At 52.1% G+C, this 13,993-nt stretch overlaps 1 protein-coding gene across 1 annotated transcript in view; it reads right to left on the reverse strand.

Moving 5' to 3' along the window:
* MGAT4B (alpha-1,3-mannosyl-glycoprotein 4-beta-N-acetylglucosaminyltransferase B) overlaps positions 1-13,993 on the reverse strand; it is a 43,423-nt gene that overhangs the window by 5,039 nt on the left and 24,391 nt on the right. The window contains exons 2-9 of the mRNA XM_084535613.1: positions 9,475-9,654; positions 8,627-8,767; positions 7,411-7,544; positions 5,701-5,747; positions 3,116-3,229; positions 2,679-2,754; positions 1,835-1,949; positions 975-1,105 (exon numbers count right to left, since the gene is read on the reverse strand). Of these exons, the coding sequence (XP_084391739.1) occupies positions 975-1,105; positions 1,835-1,949; positions 2,679-2,754; positions 3,116-3,229; positions 5,701-5,747; positions 7,411-7,544; positions 8,627-8,767; positions 9,475-9,654 (938 nt within the window). The remainder of the gene's footprint in view (positions 1-974; positions 1,106-1,834; positions 1,950-2,678; positions 2,755-3,115; positions 3,230-5,700; positions 5,748-7,410; positions 7,545-8,626; positions 8,768-9,474; positions 9,655-13,993) is intronic.

The following is a 13,993-nucleotide window of genomic DNA, read 5'->3' on the forward strand; positions in this document are numbered from 1 at the left end:
CTTTAAGGGGAGGGCAGAGGGAGCAGCACTGTTCCCAGCTCCATCCCAGCACCCTGCCTGTGGCTCTGGGGACACTGGGAGCCACCAGAGATGCCCGGAGACTGCTCTGCCAGACCTGAGCCCTGAGGGTGCCCTGCCACCCTCCTGCACAAATGCGGTATTGTCCCAGGAGCCACTGCTTGCCCTGGCATGTGCCAGCAGCTCCCTTGTGGCCAGCAGGTCCCTCCCACGCTGCTGGCTCCAAGCAGTGAAACTATTCTGGGCCACTGCGACTCAGCTGCTCACTCTCTGTCGGGGAGAACGCAACCAGTGCATGAGTGAACACAGTATGCTCAGGGAGGAGACAGGAGGGAGCTGGCAGTGAGCTCATTTCACTCGTGCTCGCTCTCACTCCTCCTCTGCCCTTCCCACTCGGTTTCATCCCCCGCTGCTGCTGCTCTGGCTTCAAACATCCCCGGGTGCAGGGGTTTCTCCTGCTGCCATCCGCAAGGTGTCACACAGACCCTGCTCCGCCAGCAGCAGAGCACGGAGCAGGTCCTGTTTCACTGTTCCCACCCCAGCAGGAGCCCAGGAGAGATGCCTGCGAGCACTGTGCCTCCAGGAAGCAGGGCGGGTGGCTGCGGGTCAGCTGAGCGCAGCCCGCGAGTGCTCCTGGCAGGTATGGTATGTGAGCTCCGAGCCAAAGGTTATTTTGGGGTACAGCGTGCCAGGACGGCTGCTCTGCTGCAGGACCGCTGGAGCAGCCTGTGGGTGCTCAGCCGCAGAAATAACGCCTTTTCTGACAGCTGCAGACCACACAGGGCTGAATTCCTGGGACCTACACAATCCGGAAGGATGCCCACAGGAGCAGCAAGGCTCTGTGCAAAGTCAGCTAGCTCCAGAGCTCGCAGAAATGACCTCTGGAGGGACAGAGCAAGGGTATGCTTGCCCACGCACAAAAGGAGCTTTCTCCTTAATGGAGGCTATTTACGTACTGCGTCCTTCTCGGGGTTGCAGACTTTCACCCAAAGGATGTGATCCAGCAGCCAGTCGATGGGTTTGTCCTTATAGAACATCAGTATGAACTCCACAATCAAGCTCAGATCCAGAGACTTGAACATTTTTCCTACAGCACAGAAAAGGGAGAAGAGAGAGCAGCTGTTGCAGGAGACAGTCAAGAATGAGAGCTGGGAAGAAAAAACTTGGGAGACCGGGCTGTGGAGGTCAGATGTGTCTGTCTCTCTACGTAAACGAAATAACATGCAGCTCTGTTTTATGTACCAGTACTGCTGGCATTGCTAATACAGCTCTGGATTTAGTATTCATGGCAGAACTAGAAAGCATGAGTGTCTCAGGTCACAGCAGTACCAAAAGGTCTAAAACTCTTCCATTCAGCAGAGAGAAATAAGGTTGAAAAACATCCAGCCAGCTGTAGGACAGACCATTTCCTGCCCCAAAAACTGGAAGTTTTAAGCCAGTCAAACCAGTATCGAGAATAACAGATCAAGCTGCTACTGCAACCATGTACTGCTGTTCCCAAAATAGTTCAGTGCTGATGTAAACTTCCTTTTGGACACTGTTAGGCAACACTAGATCCCATCCAGCCTAAAAGCTACTGCTCACGTCGAAGCTGTCAGGCTGTCTGGTGGGCCACCGACCAGGTTTATTTTTGTTAAAAGTGAGCATCAGCAGCATCAGCTGTGCAAAAATAAGTGTTGTTGCAAAAACAAGGGGGAACTGAGTCCAAGTATGTGACCATCTCATGGGGACGACGTGTTGGACCAGGAGCTTAACTGCTTACAGGACTCAGCAGGAGTTTGTGCCTGCTGGGATGGGGGCGCGGGGGAGACGTTACCGATAAACCCCAGCTGAGAGAACTCCAGGATCATCCACTCCTCGGAGGGTTGCTGCAAGGCAAAGTTCTTCATCGTGCTGAGATAGTTTGGTTTGGCCACGATATCGTCCTCCAGCTGCAAGAGGAAGGGACACTCAGTGCCAATGACACGTCCAGGCTCCAGTAAGAGCCTCTCTGCAGAGCAGTCCTGCTGTAGAGTGGAGGAAAGCCTTGGCAGACCTAGTTTATTTTGGAAGGCTCTCCAAGGAGATCCTCACCCAGTGTAACAGGTAAACAAAGCAAGGACTCCTGCCCTCCCTAGGGGAAAGGTCTCCAAGTGTGAAGCATCTTAGAAAACTATCTGGCCATCACAAAACTCAGCAGCCACGTCTGCCAAGCCATGCTTCACACACAGCAGCGTCTGGCAGCACCTATTCCCATCAGCTGGAGGGATGGATGGTAGGAATGAATGCTGGAAGAGGTTCAGGTTAGATGTTCCTCCACAAACCGTGACACCATGCATGTGCAGGCCTCAGGAGGACTCACCCCTCCACAGCCACACACTGGCCAGGGCCTCACTCCCATAGGAAAGCAGCCTCTGGGTTTGGCATGCTCAGCCCAGCCACGCACAGGAATGGCTGAATCACCAAGAAGCACGAAAAAAAATGCAAGATTAACTTTTAAAAATAAAAAGTGTGTGATTCAATGTAAAATGTGCACAGGGATGTAGGGCCTGACACAAAGGCCAGCTTTTACTGTGAGCTCAGCCCCATCACACACCAGGACACGCACTTCTTCAGCTGGGTGCAAGCTGCAGTACGCACATGTACACCCACCTCCTCTCTGCCCCCAGCACCAAACCTACCTGCACGTAATATATGCCTTTGGACTGGGCGTACATCATTAAAAAGCAGTAGTCAAGGTTCTGCTTGGTCCTCCACCTGCAACAGACAAAGGCAAAGGGAAGCTGACGGAGGCCTGGTGGCAGCTGGGAGGAGCGGGTGGCATGCAGTCGCTCCTTTTGGACTCTAAATGATCCGCTCCGAGCTGCTGCACAGCTCAAGGACTGCCAAAAGGAGCACGCTCTGGGTTAAGGCCACCCCATAGCTTGGTGAAACATTGCAGCTCAAGGTGAGCACTGCAAGGCTGCCACCAGCTTGTATCCCCCCACACCACGTCCTTCCCCCTGGATAAAGCCAGTTTTGGGGCCTCGCCTGGACCTGCAGAAGAGCTTTTCCTGCTGGAGTCTGAAGGGAAGACTTAATTCAGGGTGTGCTTGCTCTTAAGTTCATTGATTCTTACCTGACTCTTTCCTTGGGGTCCCCAAAGGATTCTCGCAGGTGTGAGAAATCAGGATAGAAATGCGGAGAGGGGGAAATTACCTCCAGGAGACCTGAGTGTATTTCCTTTGGGAATCTGAAGGAGAAAGACAGCAGAGAATGAACACCTCCACACTTGACATACCATTTCATTGAGCAATTCGCTGGGTAAACACTGAGCCGCAGAACCAAACACAAAATGCAGCCTCTAAGAACAACCTCCCCAGCAGCCAATGCACCTCCACCCTCACCGAAGGACAGCAGCGGGGACTGTCACCAAGATTTAAAGCTGCTCGCTCCCTCCCATGGTCTCTGGCAGCCCATGTGCTCCCCTAGCATCCCTGGCACACACGCTGACTGCTGGTGGCACGCCGGGCTGGTGACACAAATCATTTTTGCAGGTGACCCATAAGTGCACCGCCTGCCCCAGACGCCAGCAAGAGGGAATGACTTTCGGTACTGGTGGAGAAACCATTTTCCCTGATTCCCTGAACTGCTCAGTGCTTTCTGCAGTGCCACAAAGCTGGTGTGCTGAGAAAGCAGGGCACCACTGGAGAGGTCAACAGGGGCTGCAGAGAAGTGGCGCTGCCTGGTGGGTGGCAGAGTCCCAGCACGTTCCTAAAGGATGGCCACACAGACATGGTGCGGTCTGTACCAGCACCCAGGACAGCTGAGATAAAGGACAGGAGAAGTGGGAACACTGAGAAACCAGCCCAAAGTTCTGCCCAAGCAGCCCACAGCTTGTCCCAGAGGCACTGCCTGGTATTTGTGGCACTTATGAAAACACGGGGCAGCCTTAGAGAGAAGCCACACGCACTGAGTCCCCTCGACAGGATTAAAGGGCCCAGCAGACTGGCACACCAAAGGAAGGACTTGCTGACATTACCGACACTTAGAGATTTTCTGAGTGTGTTAGTAATTAAAAGCCATTTTGCAGAGATTATGTTATGCCTTTCCGATAAGTTACTTAAAGCACCGCGCTGTGCTGTAGTTAGGATAGCCAGCGGGAGTTCTACCTAGGCAAATCAGCATATATTTTCCCTGTAATGTGGTTAAGAAGCCTTTAAAGGGTCAAACCCAAACAACAACAACAACAATCTCATTTGTCTGAAAAATATGTACCTACACAAGAGCTGCAAGCAATACCCAGAGATTACTGCAACTGCCAGAGATAAGCAGGAAAACCAGTTATTTTTATACTGCCCTTTTTGAGAACATTTGGTGCAAGGTTGATTTCCTTTGTTTGTGCAGAGCCTGGAGGATGGGAGATGTGGCAGAGGGAGACAAAGCAGCGAGAATGCCAAAAACTTCTCACTTATTTTTCTCTTCCTTATTCCCTCCTGGAACTGGCAAGACTTCCAACTATTTCCGAAGCTTCCCCTCCTCACACAGCGGCGAAGCAGAAGTGGACAAAACCTGCAGCGAGGCAGCGGCTGCTTTCCCCCCTCCTGCAACGTGAGCTCGGCCCACCCTGTCCCCACACCACCTCGCTTCCATTTGGAAGAAAAATCATGTCAGCCAACAGGGGTGGGGAGAGAAATAAAATCATTAAGCCAATTAAAGTCGCAGGCCATCTCCGCAGAGCACTTGCTGCAGCGGGCGCCCGGTAATTTCATCAGGCTGCCGCAGACAATCAGCCCATTATCCCCGCTAAGTGCGTCCCGCAGCCAGCAGGCAGGAGGAGGGAGCTCTGCCAGCCTCTGCACAGCAAGATGGAGGGCTCTGTTTCAGCTCTGCTCCCGGTGCCCAGCACACAACCCTTCGCTTGTCCCAGCCCCTCGCCCATCATTGGCTCGGGGACGGGCGCTGGTCGGATGCGCTGCCCTTCGGAGCCTCCTTCTTGTGCTATGGTTCCTGCGAGCCTTTGGAAACATGCAATCGCAGGAGCTGGACTGCGGGCAGAGCCTCTTCGCTCCCCGTTTTTTCTTCTGCCTCTGAGCTCTGATGCTGGCAAGGCCTGGCCTGGCTCACGGTTAATGCTTCACCGCCGGCTGCTGCCCGAGCAGCCCCAGACGAAGCAACCACGGCGCTGCAAAAGCCACTGAAGGCTCTGGGATGTGAATCGCAGCTAGCAGGAGGGAAAAATGTTACTGTCGCCTAGCGCATGGGAAAAACAAACAGGCTGGAGAGGGAAGCAAAACCAAACATGGATTTTTGAAAGCAAACTAAGGCACTAGCATTTGGGCGTGCTTGCCACGCCGCCCAGTTGCTCTGACTCCGCAGAGCAGGTAGAGGGCTGCACAAGGCACGGAAACAATTGCCAGGATTATTGTAAATCTAAATAATCCATCTTCTCGTGACGCCACAGCACAGAAAGAGCAAAACGGAATGGCACGGCCATGTGTGTTAAATACTGCACGCACAAAGCAGCCTACTGGAAGCTACATATGGGACACATTTTGGAACAAGCAGAACTGGAAGCAGCAAAAGCAAAGGCAGGCCAGAACAGAAAACAAAGCAAACAACAACAGCGATACAAAAGGGTTGCAAAAAGCGTGTTTTCTCCTTAAAGGAGCTGCCCCACGGCAGGCACAGAGCATACCAGCGTAGTCATTCAGAAATGCTTACAAGTTTTTGATATTTTCTGCCACTCCAGCTGTGTACTGCGCATCTGTCTGAAAACAAAAGTTAAACAGCGTTAGATTGGTCAGCCTCAAGCCTGTCCTGCCCCGTGTTTTAGAAATCACATGGAATATTCCCTGGGCATACTGTCAGCACCTCAGGTGTCACCATCCTTTATCTGTGTGTCTCCTTTTTTCCCTTTTAATGCCCTGACAGATTCCTAGGAGCCCTCCTTTGGGGCCGGTGTTAGCCCAAGCCACCACAGAGCCAAAGCACACCAGAAAATGCAAGACCCTGTGCCTCATCACCCCTGCTCTGCTGGTGCTTCTGCCCCTGCTGGTGTTTGCACAAAGCGTTAACCGCTGGGCTATTTGCTTTTTTTTTTTTTTATACACGCTGGCTTTCATCCAAACAATCTTCTCTGCGGAAGAGGATCTCCACCCCTCTTGTGAAAAACAGGGGGTTATTTACATGCTCGCATTTTCATTTCAACTTCGTTTCAACACTTTTCGTCCTAAAACAACAGCTTGTTCCCACAACCCACCCCGCAACCTGCGGCGGTTCGGAGGTGAAGGTCGGCGGCGCTGCGAGGCGCTATCTGCACGGGCCAGAAAACATTTGCAGGGTGACCGGGAAAACAAACCCCAGAACAAAGGGCAGGAGACCCAGGAGCAGAAATGTGCGTGTTTCCTGGAGGCTGTATTGTTCTGGGAGGCTGCATCCATCACGGGACCGGGACCGCGGGTCCGGGCAGATCTGCAGACGCAGCAGTGAAGAAGCTGGGGTCGGCTGCTGCTGCCCCGGCCCCGGGTGGAGGTGACACGTGTGATATGGGGACGTGTGTCACCAGCCAAGGCCAGCGCCTCCACGCTGCAACGGTGACAAGGGAGGGTTTTTCTCAAGGGGACAAACAAGGATCAAGCTCTGTTATGGAAATACCAGCCAGGGACCCGGCAGCCAAACGCGACTCTACACGTCAAATCACGGGTAAAGAGGCTGCAAAAGCAGGCGTTTATCTTTGTTCCGCTCCCAGTAACACGCCACTGAGGTTTATCATCCTCACTGGATTTCTGGAAATTAAGACAAATGCATTTCAGGCTCACAAAAATAATCCCGAGGGGAAAGCCACGGAGAAAAATAACCATCTAAACCCGTGGATAAAAGCAGCTCTTGTGGATTAATGTATCAAGGCTTTTTAGCCTCTGGATTCAGCAACTGATTCTGGGCTCCACACAGGCGTACAAAGCAGCGTATTAGTCTCAGCCCCAAATAAGTGGGCTCTTGGGTCTGGAGAGAGGCATTAGAGCTATTTCAGAGGTATGGCTGAGAAACCAAGCTGCTGCAGGAGGAGTCTGAGAGCCCCTGAGATGTGGCCATGGGGCCACTCCAGCTTGTTTCGGGAACAACCACTCCAGCACCCTGCAAGAGGCAGCATGATTTAGACCAGATCAAAGCACGTGCCACACTGGTAGGTGCCGATGTGAGGCATATTCCTGCTCGCACCCTGACCTTCCCTGCCCAAACCAGGGCTTCATTTTGGGTGGGATGCACCTCATGATCCTGGTGGGACAGCAGCCCAAGGCTGGGCCTATCTGCCCCAGTCAGTGGCAAGACTCAGCCTCCAGGTATGCCACCATCCCATTTGGCACTCAGTCTGTCAGGCCCTGGTGGGACAGGGCCAGGGAAGCAGGATCAACAGGCCCAGCTCCATCTTACCTCAGCGATGAGGACGACGATGACTGAGTCCTCCTTCTCCTGCTGCGTGAGCTCGGAGATGAGGGAGCTGAGGGTGTCTGTCAGGTAGGAGTGCACCTCCCGCTTCACGCTGGGGATTCCCATCACGACGGACACTGCCCAGGGCCAAGAAGAGATTTTAGAGAGGGGGTGTGCTGGGACAAGGCGTTTCTCGCAGTTCCCGTGACCGCCTCGTGGTTCTCCTGCTCGGTGCCCGGCTCCATCATTAAAACCCAAAGGTGCTCAGCAGGTTGGTGGGTGCCTGGGCTGCGTGGGGCTCCTGTACTCCAGTGCCCCAGCCCAGTACCAACCAGTAGCACCCCAGTGCACCCATCTGGAAGGGCACCAATCGTGACCAGATACTTCCAGGACCGCCGGGACCTGCTGTCCACGCACTGCCCGGCCTCTGCAAGGACCTGCAGGGGTGGTTGGCCATGGGCTCTCCCGCACCCGCAGCCTTGCTGAGGCTTGATTTTGGAAATGTGGGGCATGGGAGTGCCAAGGTGTTCACGGCCATGAGCAGCCTAGTTATGCCTAACTCAGGGTGAGCCCATTCAGACAGCAAACTTGGTTTTGTACTGCTTTATGAAAAATAGAAAGGAATCAGAGATTCCTTCTTTTCTCTCCCAAAGACTGATGCCTTAAGAAATGCCCCAAATCCCTCCCCTCCCAAGGGCCTTTCCAGCCTGTGATGGTAACTTCAAGACCACCCTTGTTCTTCAACACCCACCCATGGATGAAGCACCTCAGTTTAGGAGGGATCAGGTGGTTGCTTGGCTTTGGGTTGGGATTCAGGAGCAGGGACAGGAGTTGTCTGGGAACCAACGTCCTACCCCAGGTGGGATTTGTCTCCTAAGACAGGTTAGAGTCTCCACAAATTGCACTGCAAACTGTGCTCTCATCTGACCACCTTATAGGCAAAGCCCAGAGCGCTCTGGAGATGGAAAGCAGCAAAAAACATCTGAGAGAAGCACCGAGAACATCTCAAGAGCACAGACATCCTCCAGACATCCTGGCTCGCAGAGGCTACATGGCTTACCCACCCCATGTGCCGCTGCACCAAGGAAGCTTGCATGATGCATGCAGCCGTTCCTCCAGTCCTGCTCATCTCCGCACCGCAGCCAGGCCCGGAGGAAAGGGCAGGGACAGGCACCAGCTGAGAGGAAGAGCACCAGAAGCAGCACTAATTCCCATTTACCTCCAGTGCGCCCCTGTCCCACATGCACGGCTGGCTGCAGACTGTTCTCCTTTGACAGCAAATGTGGCAAATGATGGAAGATGGTGGGAAGGTGCAGCACATTCTTGTTGGTGATATTCCACAGTTTTAACTTGGTTTCGTCTTAAAAAGGAAAAGGGAATCAATACGCAAGGAACTGTATGTAGGAAGAGACTGCAAGGCAAACAGCCTTTTTAGAGCAGCCTGGCCACCCGAGACTACTGCTGGGTTATAAAAAAATCAGGCCAACCTTTAACACACTACCACAAACCCAGTTAAAGTTCAGCTGGAGCCATGAGAGCCTTAGAGAAGTCCCAAAATATTTGGGAAGGAAGGGGGAGAATGAAGATCAACTGAAGGCCAAATCAGATCTTTCTGGAGAGATCCAATTTTCTTCAACTGAGCAACTTAAAAAAAACAACAAATAAATCGGCAAGGGGTGCTCAGCCAGTCTAACTCCTTCCTCTCCCGTGTCTTCAGATACCCATTTTCCATATGGATTCAGTACAGCCATAGGAAACGGTATGTATGACTTGCAAGAAAAAAACAAACAAACTATAAGCAAGCAAGTTGGCAAATATCACTGGCAGAGGCAAATCTCAGTGTTTAATGATGCATATGCACCTGTAATTAAACAGGAGTTTAAGAGTTCCCAGGTTCATTGTATTAAATAATAAAGAACAAATCAAGCCCTCTGAGCCCCACAATTTGCTGGTGCCAGGAGGGAGAAGAGCACCGTCCTACCTGCAGCCCTGCACGCACGCGCACCTCTCTACCTCCTCTCTAGCAACCTTCAAAACATCCCGAGATCCTCAGCTCCTGCTATTCACCAGATAAGCTGCTCCAGGTCCGGTTGATATCCCGCAGGGCCTGCTTCTCCGAGATGGCTCGCTTGATCTCCTCCAGGACCAGGTTCAGCTCCTTGGAGCGCTTCAGGCTCTCCTGCTCGGCTGCGTGCAGTCGGTCCCGGAGAGCCAGAAACTCCCGCTGGTAGATATCCACAACGTCACCTGCGGATGGGAAAGAGAGGATTTTTCTCTTCCATGCTCTGAAGGGTTTCAAGCTGCAAAAGCAAAAGCATTCATCCCTTCCCTACCTTCACAAAGTTACAGAACCACAACGAAAAAGTGACTTTTTCTCATTAACTTGGGTTCCTGGGTCATACAGACCTATGACCTGATACTATGCAACAAAATCATGCAGCAAAAAGTTCTGCAAGTTAGCTCTTCTTTGCTACACATGCTGCTGGAGTTAATTTTAAGAGCAATACCGTGCCCCTCTGCAGCTCCAGCACTTTGGGTGTGTGAGAAGGCAACTGCTGGAGCGAGCAGCGGGGACCAGGAGTCAAGAGAAAAAGAACTGGGAGTACTGGTGTTGCTGACCTGGTAAAACCATGAAAAAAAACAAGGAATATAAATATTTTCAGTCGCCTTGAACCTTGCTTGGGTTCCCTTGTGGTGCAAAAATAAGAGTTTAAGAGCAAAAGCTCTGGGCATGAGATGAGAGCTGGTCTCCGAGAGAGGACACAGCTGGGGACCTCCGCACACCAGCCCTGAAGCTGTGGCAGATGGGGCCATGGCCACACGGTGCCACATCCCCGTGCTTTCCTTCCCACAGAAAAGACCCTAAAATTCCCTCGCAAGGCCTGCTTCAAAGGACAGTTTATCAGCAGGGTGAGCAGAAGCCAAACCTTGGGCTCGCGGGGAGGGAGCCGGCACCACGTGCTCAGCTGTGCCACAGACACGGCTGCTGCAGATGGCCCGGCATGAATAATCGGGGCGAGGGCAGCGGCATCGCGGGGGCCTTCTCCAGATGGCACGGGGCATCTCCAGGGAGAACAAGCCGCCAAGGCTGGCTCGAGAGGCTTTTAAAAGTGCTTGGTTGTAGCGGCTGTGGAAGGGATGCTCCTGACCGCAGGAATGGCAGGCACAGGCAGCTCCTGGCATGCTGAGAGGTCTTGTCCACGGGGTGGACAGACAGACAGCTGCTCCCGCGCCCACAGAAACCCCACAGGTTTTCATTCAGCCCTACCAGTCTTCATGCAAGCCCTGAATACGTATTCTGCCTGTGGTGAGAGAGAATGTGCTTGCTGTCCTCTTTTATGGTGAAAGAAGCACTCGGTGCCCCAAAACCCCACAGGGCCCCGTGGCTCAGTGCTGGGGGCTGGAAGCAGGCGAGGGCCTGCACGACACTGAGTGATGGGGGGAGAAATACAGAATATCATGTGGCAATAGTGGCTGGGGTGCTTATATAAATTCAAGTGTCCGGATACACACCTTAAAGAAGCATAATAATGTAATATAAATAAAGAAGTAACTTTTGATAGGGTAATAAAGATTTTATTTCAAGACAACATCTTGTCGGCACGCCCTTTTTAAACAGTAAAACTACTGAGTGCCTTCAGCCGGAACCGACTGTACAATGGCTGGGAGTGGAATTGGTTACTGATTAATGAACTTTCCTCGGTCACTTTTACCACATTATTAATGAGACTTGTGTACTCAGTAAACACACACGTTTATCTGTGGTTGTTCATGTGTTTTCAGTAAGGTTATAGCTCACAGAACCACACCAAAACATGTTTATCCACCGAATATCAGACCCGCAGCCCAAACACAGCCAGGACAGCTAACACGACCGAAAATACGGCCCCGGAGCTTCCAGCATGGGGCTAAATATAAACCAGAGCCATTGAAAAAAGATACACCGACTGCATCAACAATTTCTATTTTGGGGTCCACAAGCAAATAAAAAAAGTGTGTTTTGAAGATCAAACAATACGCAGCTCCAAAGCACAGAGTTTCCAAGACAACAACGTTCTGAGTCAAGCGCTCTCTAATGCTTTTGCCTACAACAAACGCCCCCCCATGGGGTCCCTGCCCCCCAGACAACCTTGGGGACTCACTGCTTCAATTAAATTCCCCACACGATGAACACGCTCTTTACCTGGTGCTAGCTCACAGATGTAAGAATTTACCTCTAAGCTCCCACATCGTCCAGATGAGAGCTTTTCACACACGTATCGTTTAGTAGCTGCATCTATGAGGACCAAACCTCGCTTTGTGTTATTGAAGGGACCAAGGGGCAGCACCAAGCTTCAGGATCTTGGTGCACCTGGGTTTAGGGTTAGGGCTGTGCGTCTGTGAACGAGTCCTTGCTGCAGGCATCAGGCCTCGTTCTGCAGTACCTGGAGCAGAACGCAGGGCTTTGTGCTTAATGGCTTTTTCCAGAGCACTGCACTTCGTTTGTGTCAGACCGAGAAGGGAAATGTCACTGATTATTCAGGCACTAATGACCTGCCCGCTGAAGCCAAGAGCTGTACTTTTCATTAGGCTGCGATGGTGATGTGCAGTCAACCATTTGCTGCTTTTCCGGCTAATGGTTGGAAGTGAAATTGTATTTGTTTCCAGTGCTCTTGTCCTATGATGTCTTAGTTGGCTTTCCATTCTTTAATTAAAATTTCATGAAATTTAAAAGCTGATCGATCGTGACCAGTTACGGTGACAGCTTGAACAGCCTGAGACAAAGCCCGAGATGGGCGTGCAGCTCCTCACGACTTTCCAGTAACGCCATTTCGCACTCGTCAGGCTGCGGTGACACAAGGATACAAGCTCCTTTCCTTGCATGTCCCTCGACTGCTAACCCAGGGAGGGCCCCAAAAAAACACCAAGGGCAGCAGGGTGCAGGGGCGAAGCTGGCTCCCACATCTGCAGGCCAGGCTGGACGCAGAAGTGATTAGCTGCTAATTAGGCTGAACAAATCTTTCAGGTAGTGGCAGTTCAGCACAGAGCCTTTCCTGACCTTTCCAAGCAGCAAGGCTCACTGTCTCCCTATTTACTGTAGTCCCACCCAGCACAAGAGGGTAGAGCTCTTAAAATATCCTGACAACAAGTGCTGCAGGACAGAAACTCCTCGCTGTAACTGTATTAAAAAAAAAAGACTCATCTTGTGTTTTCTTGAGAGATAACACATTGCTTCGGGCTTAAAATACACTGCTTTAATAAAGATAGAAATTCAGTGCTAGGTGGGAGCCTGCAGGATGGAGCTGGGAGTCTGGCTGAGCATCAGACCAACCGAGCCTCACACCGGCTGAGCATCGTGCCGACCCAGCATCACGCTGACCAAGCATCGGCTCCTCCCTTGGCTCCGTTATCTCTCCCCATCTGTGCCCAGCAGCAGCTGCCAAGGTTTGGTTTTGATGCGGGGGCCCCCAGCTGACCTGCTGCAGGCTTCCCAAAGGTTTCAGTCCATCGGAGAGGCACCTGCTTAGCACAAATGGAGAGAGGAATGATGTGGCTTTGCTCTTGCTGAAGTGACGATGAGGTGAAGCGGGTTTGCCAGCAGAGGGAAGGGCTGGGATGCCCACGTCCACTGCTTTTCCACTTCCAGTTTTTGAGTCAAAGCAAAAAACCTAATCTGAGCCTAAAACAGCAGATGGGCGCAAAATCAGGCCAATGCTGACAAAGCCCCCACTCTGAAATCTCAGGGTCATTCATCCATGTGGACACACATACATAGAGTCAAGAGTCCTATAATCCTGTGCTCTGTCTCTCAAATGGTGTTCAGCCCCCCGGGGAGCGGGTGGCATGTTCCCCGTACACCCACATTTTGGGAGCACTTGCCCGTGCTTCTGTTGTGTGCAGATAACCTCTGCCGGCAGGGCTGCGATGGGCAGCTCCCTCCCTCCCGCCCAGCCTGCACTGCCTCTGCTAGCTGGATTTGCCGCTCATTAGGAAGGCTTTTGAGAGACTTTGCTTAAAAACTCAAAACAACTCCCAGGCCTCTAATCTGTTTATAAAATCTTGGCTTCGAGAGCGTAACGGCGCATTTTGACCCTTCTGCTGCGAGTGCTGCGATCAACACAAACACCAGAGTTTCCAGGGACAGAGCAGCCAAAAGCAAGCGCAGTCAGTCACAACACAGGGGGAGTGAGAGCAGAAAGCCGAACTTTCTCCGTAGACGTTATCGAGCACAGCGAGCATCCCAACCTCGTCTGGAGCGAGGTTCAGGCGCCCTCAGCCCTGGGTGATGATCGTCGATTTTACGTTTTGATGTTTAATGATTTATATAATGCTGGCACCGCTCCACACATCATGCTCTGGACTGCCCTGATTGAATCGCGATGTTCGTTAGGTGTTTGCTAATGGGATTTCACCGGACCGTTAAAACGGGTATCAGGAGTGACTGTGCCGCGTCGGTGAATTCGGTTCAGCTGCTGAGATGTGCAAAAGGTTGGTGCTGCCGTGGCACACAGCTGGGACAGCCCTTGCACAGCTACACAGCCATCCACAATAATTCCACCATAAACATTTCATACCATCAAAAGCTAAATTTTGCCATTTGCTGGTT

Source organism: Aythya ferina (genome assembly GCF_964211825.1).
Source record: "Aythya ferina genome assembly, chromosome: 14".
Classification (NCBI taxonomy): domain Eukaryota; kingdom Metazoa; phylum Chordata; class Aves; order Anseriformes; family Anatidae; genus Aythya; species Aythya ferina.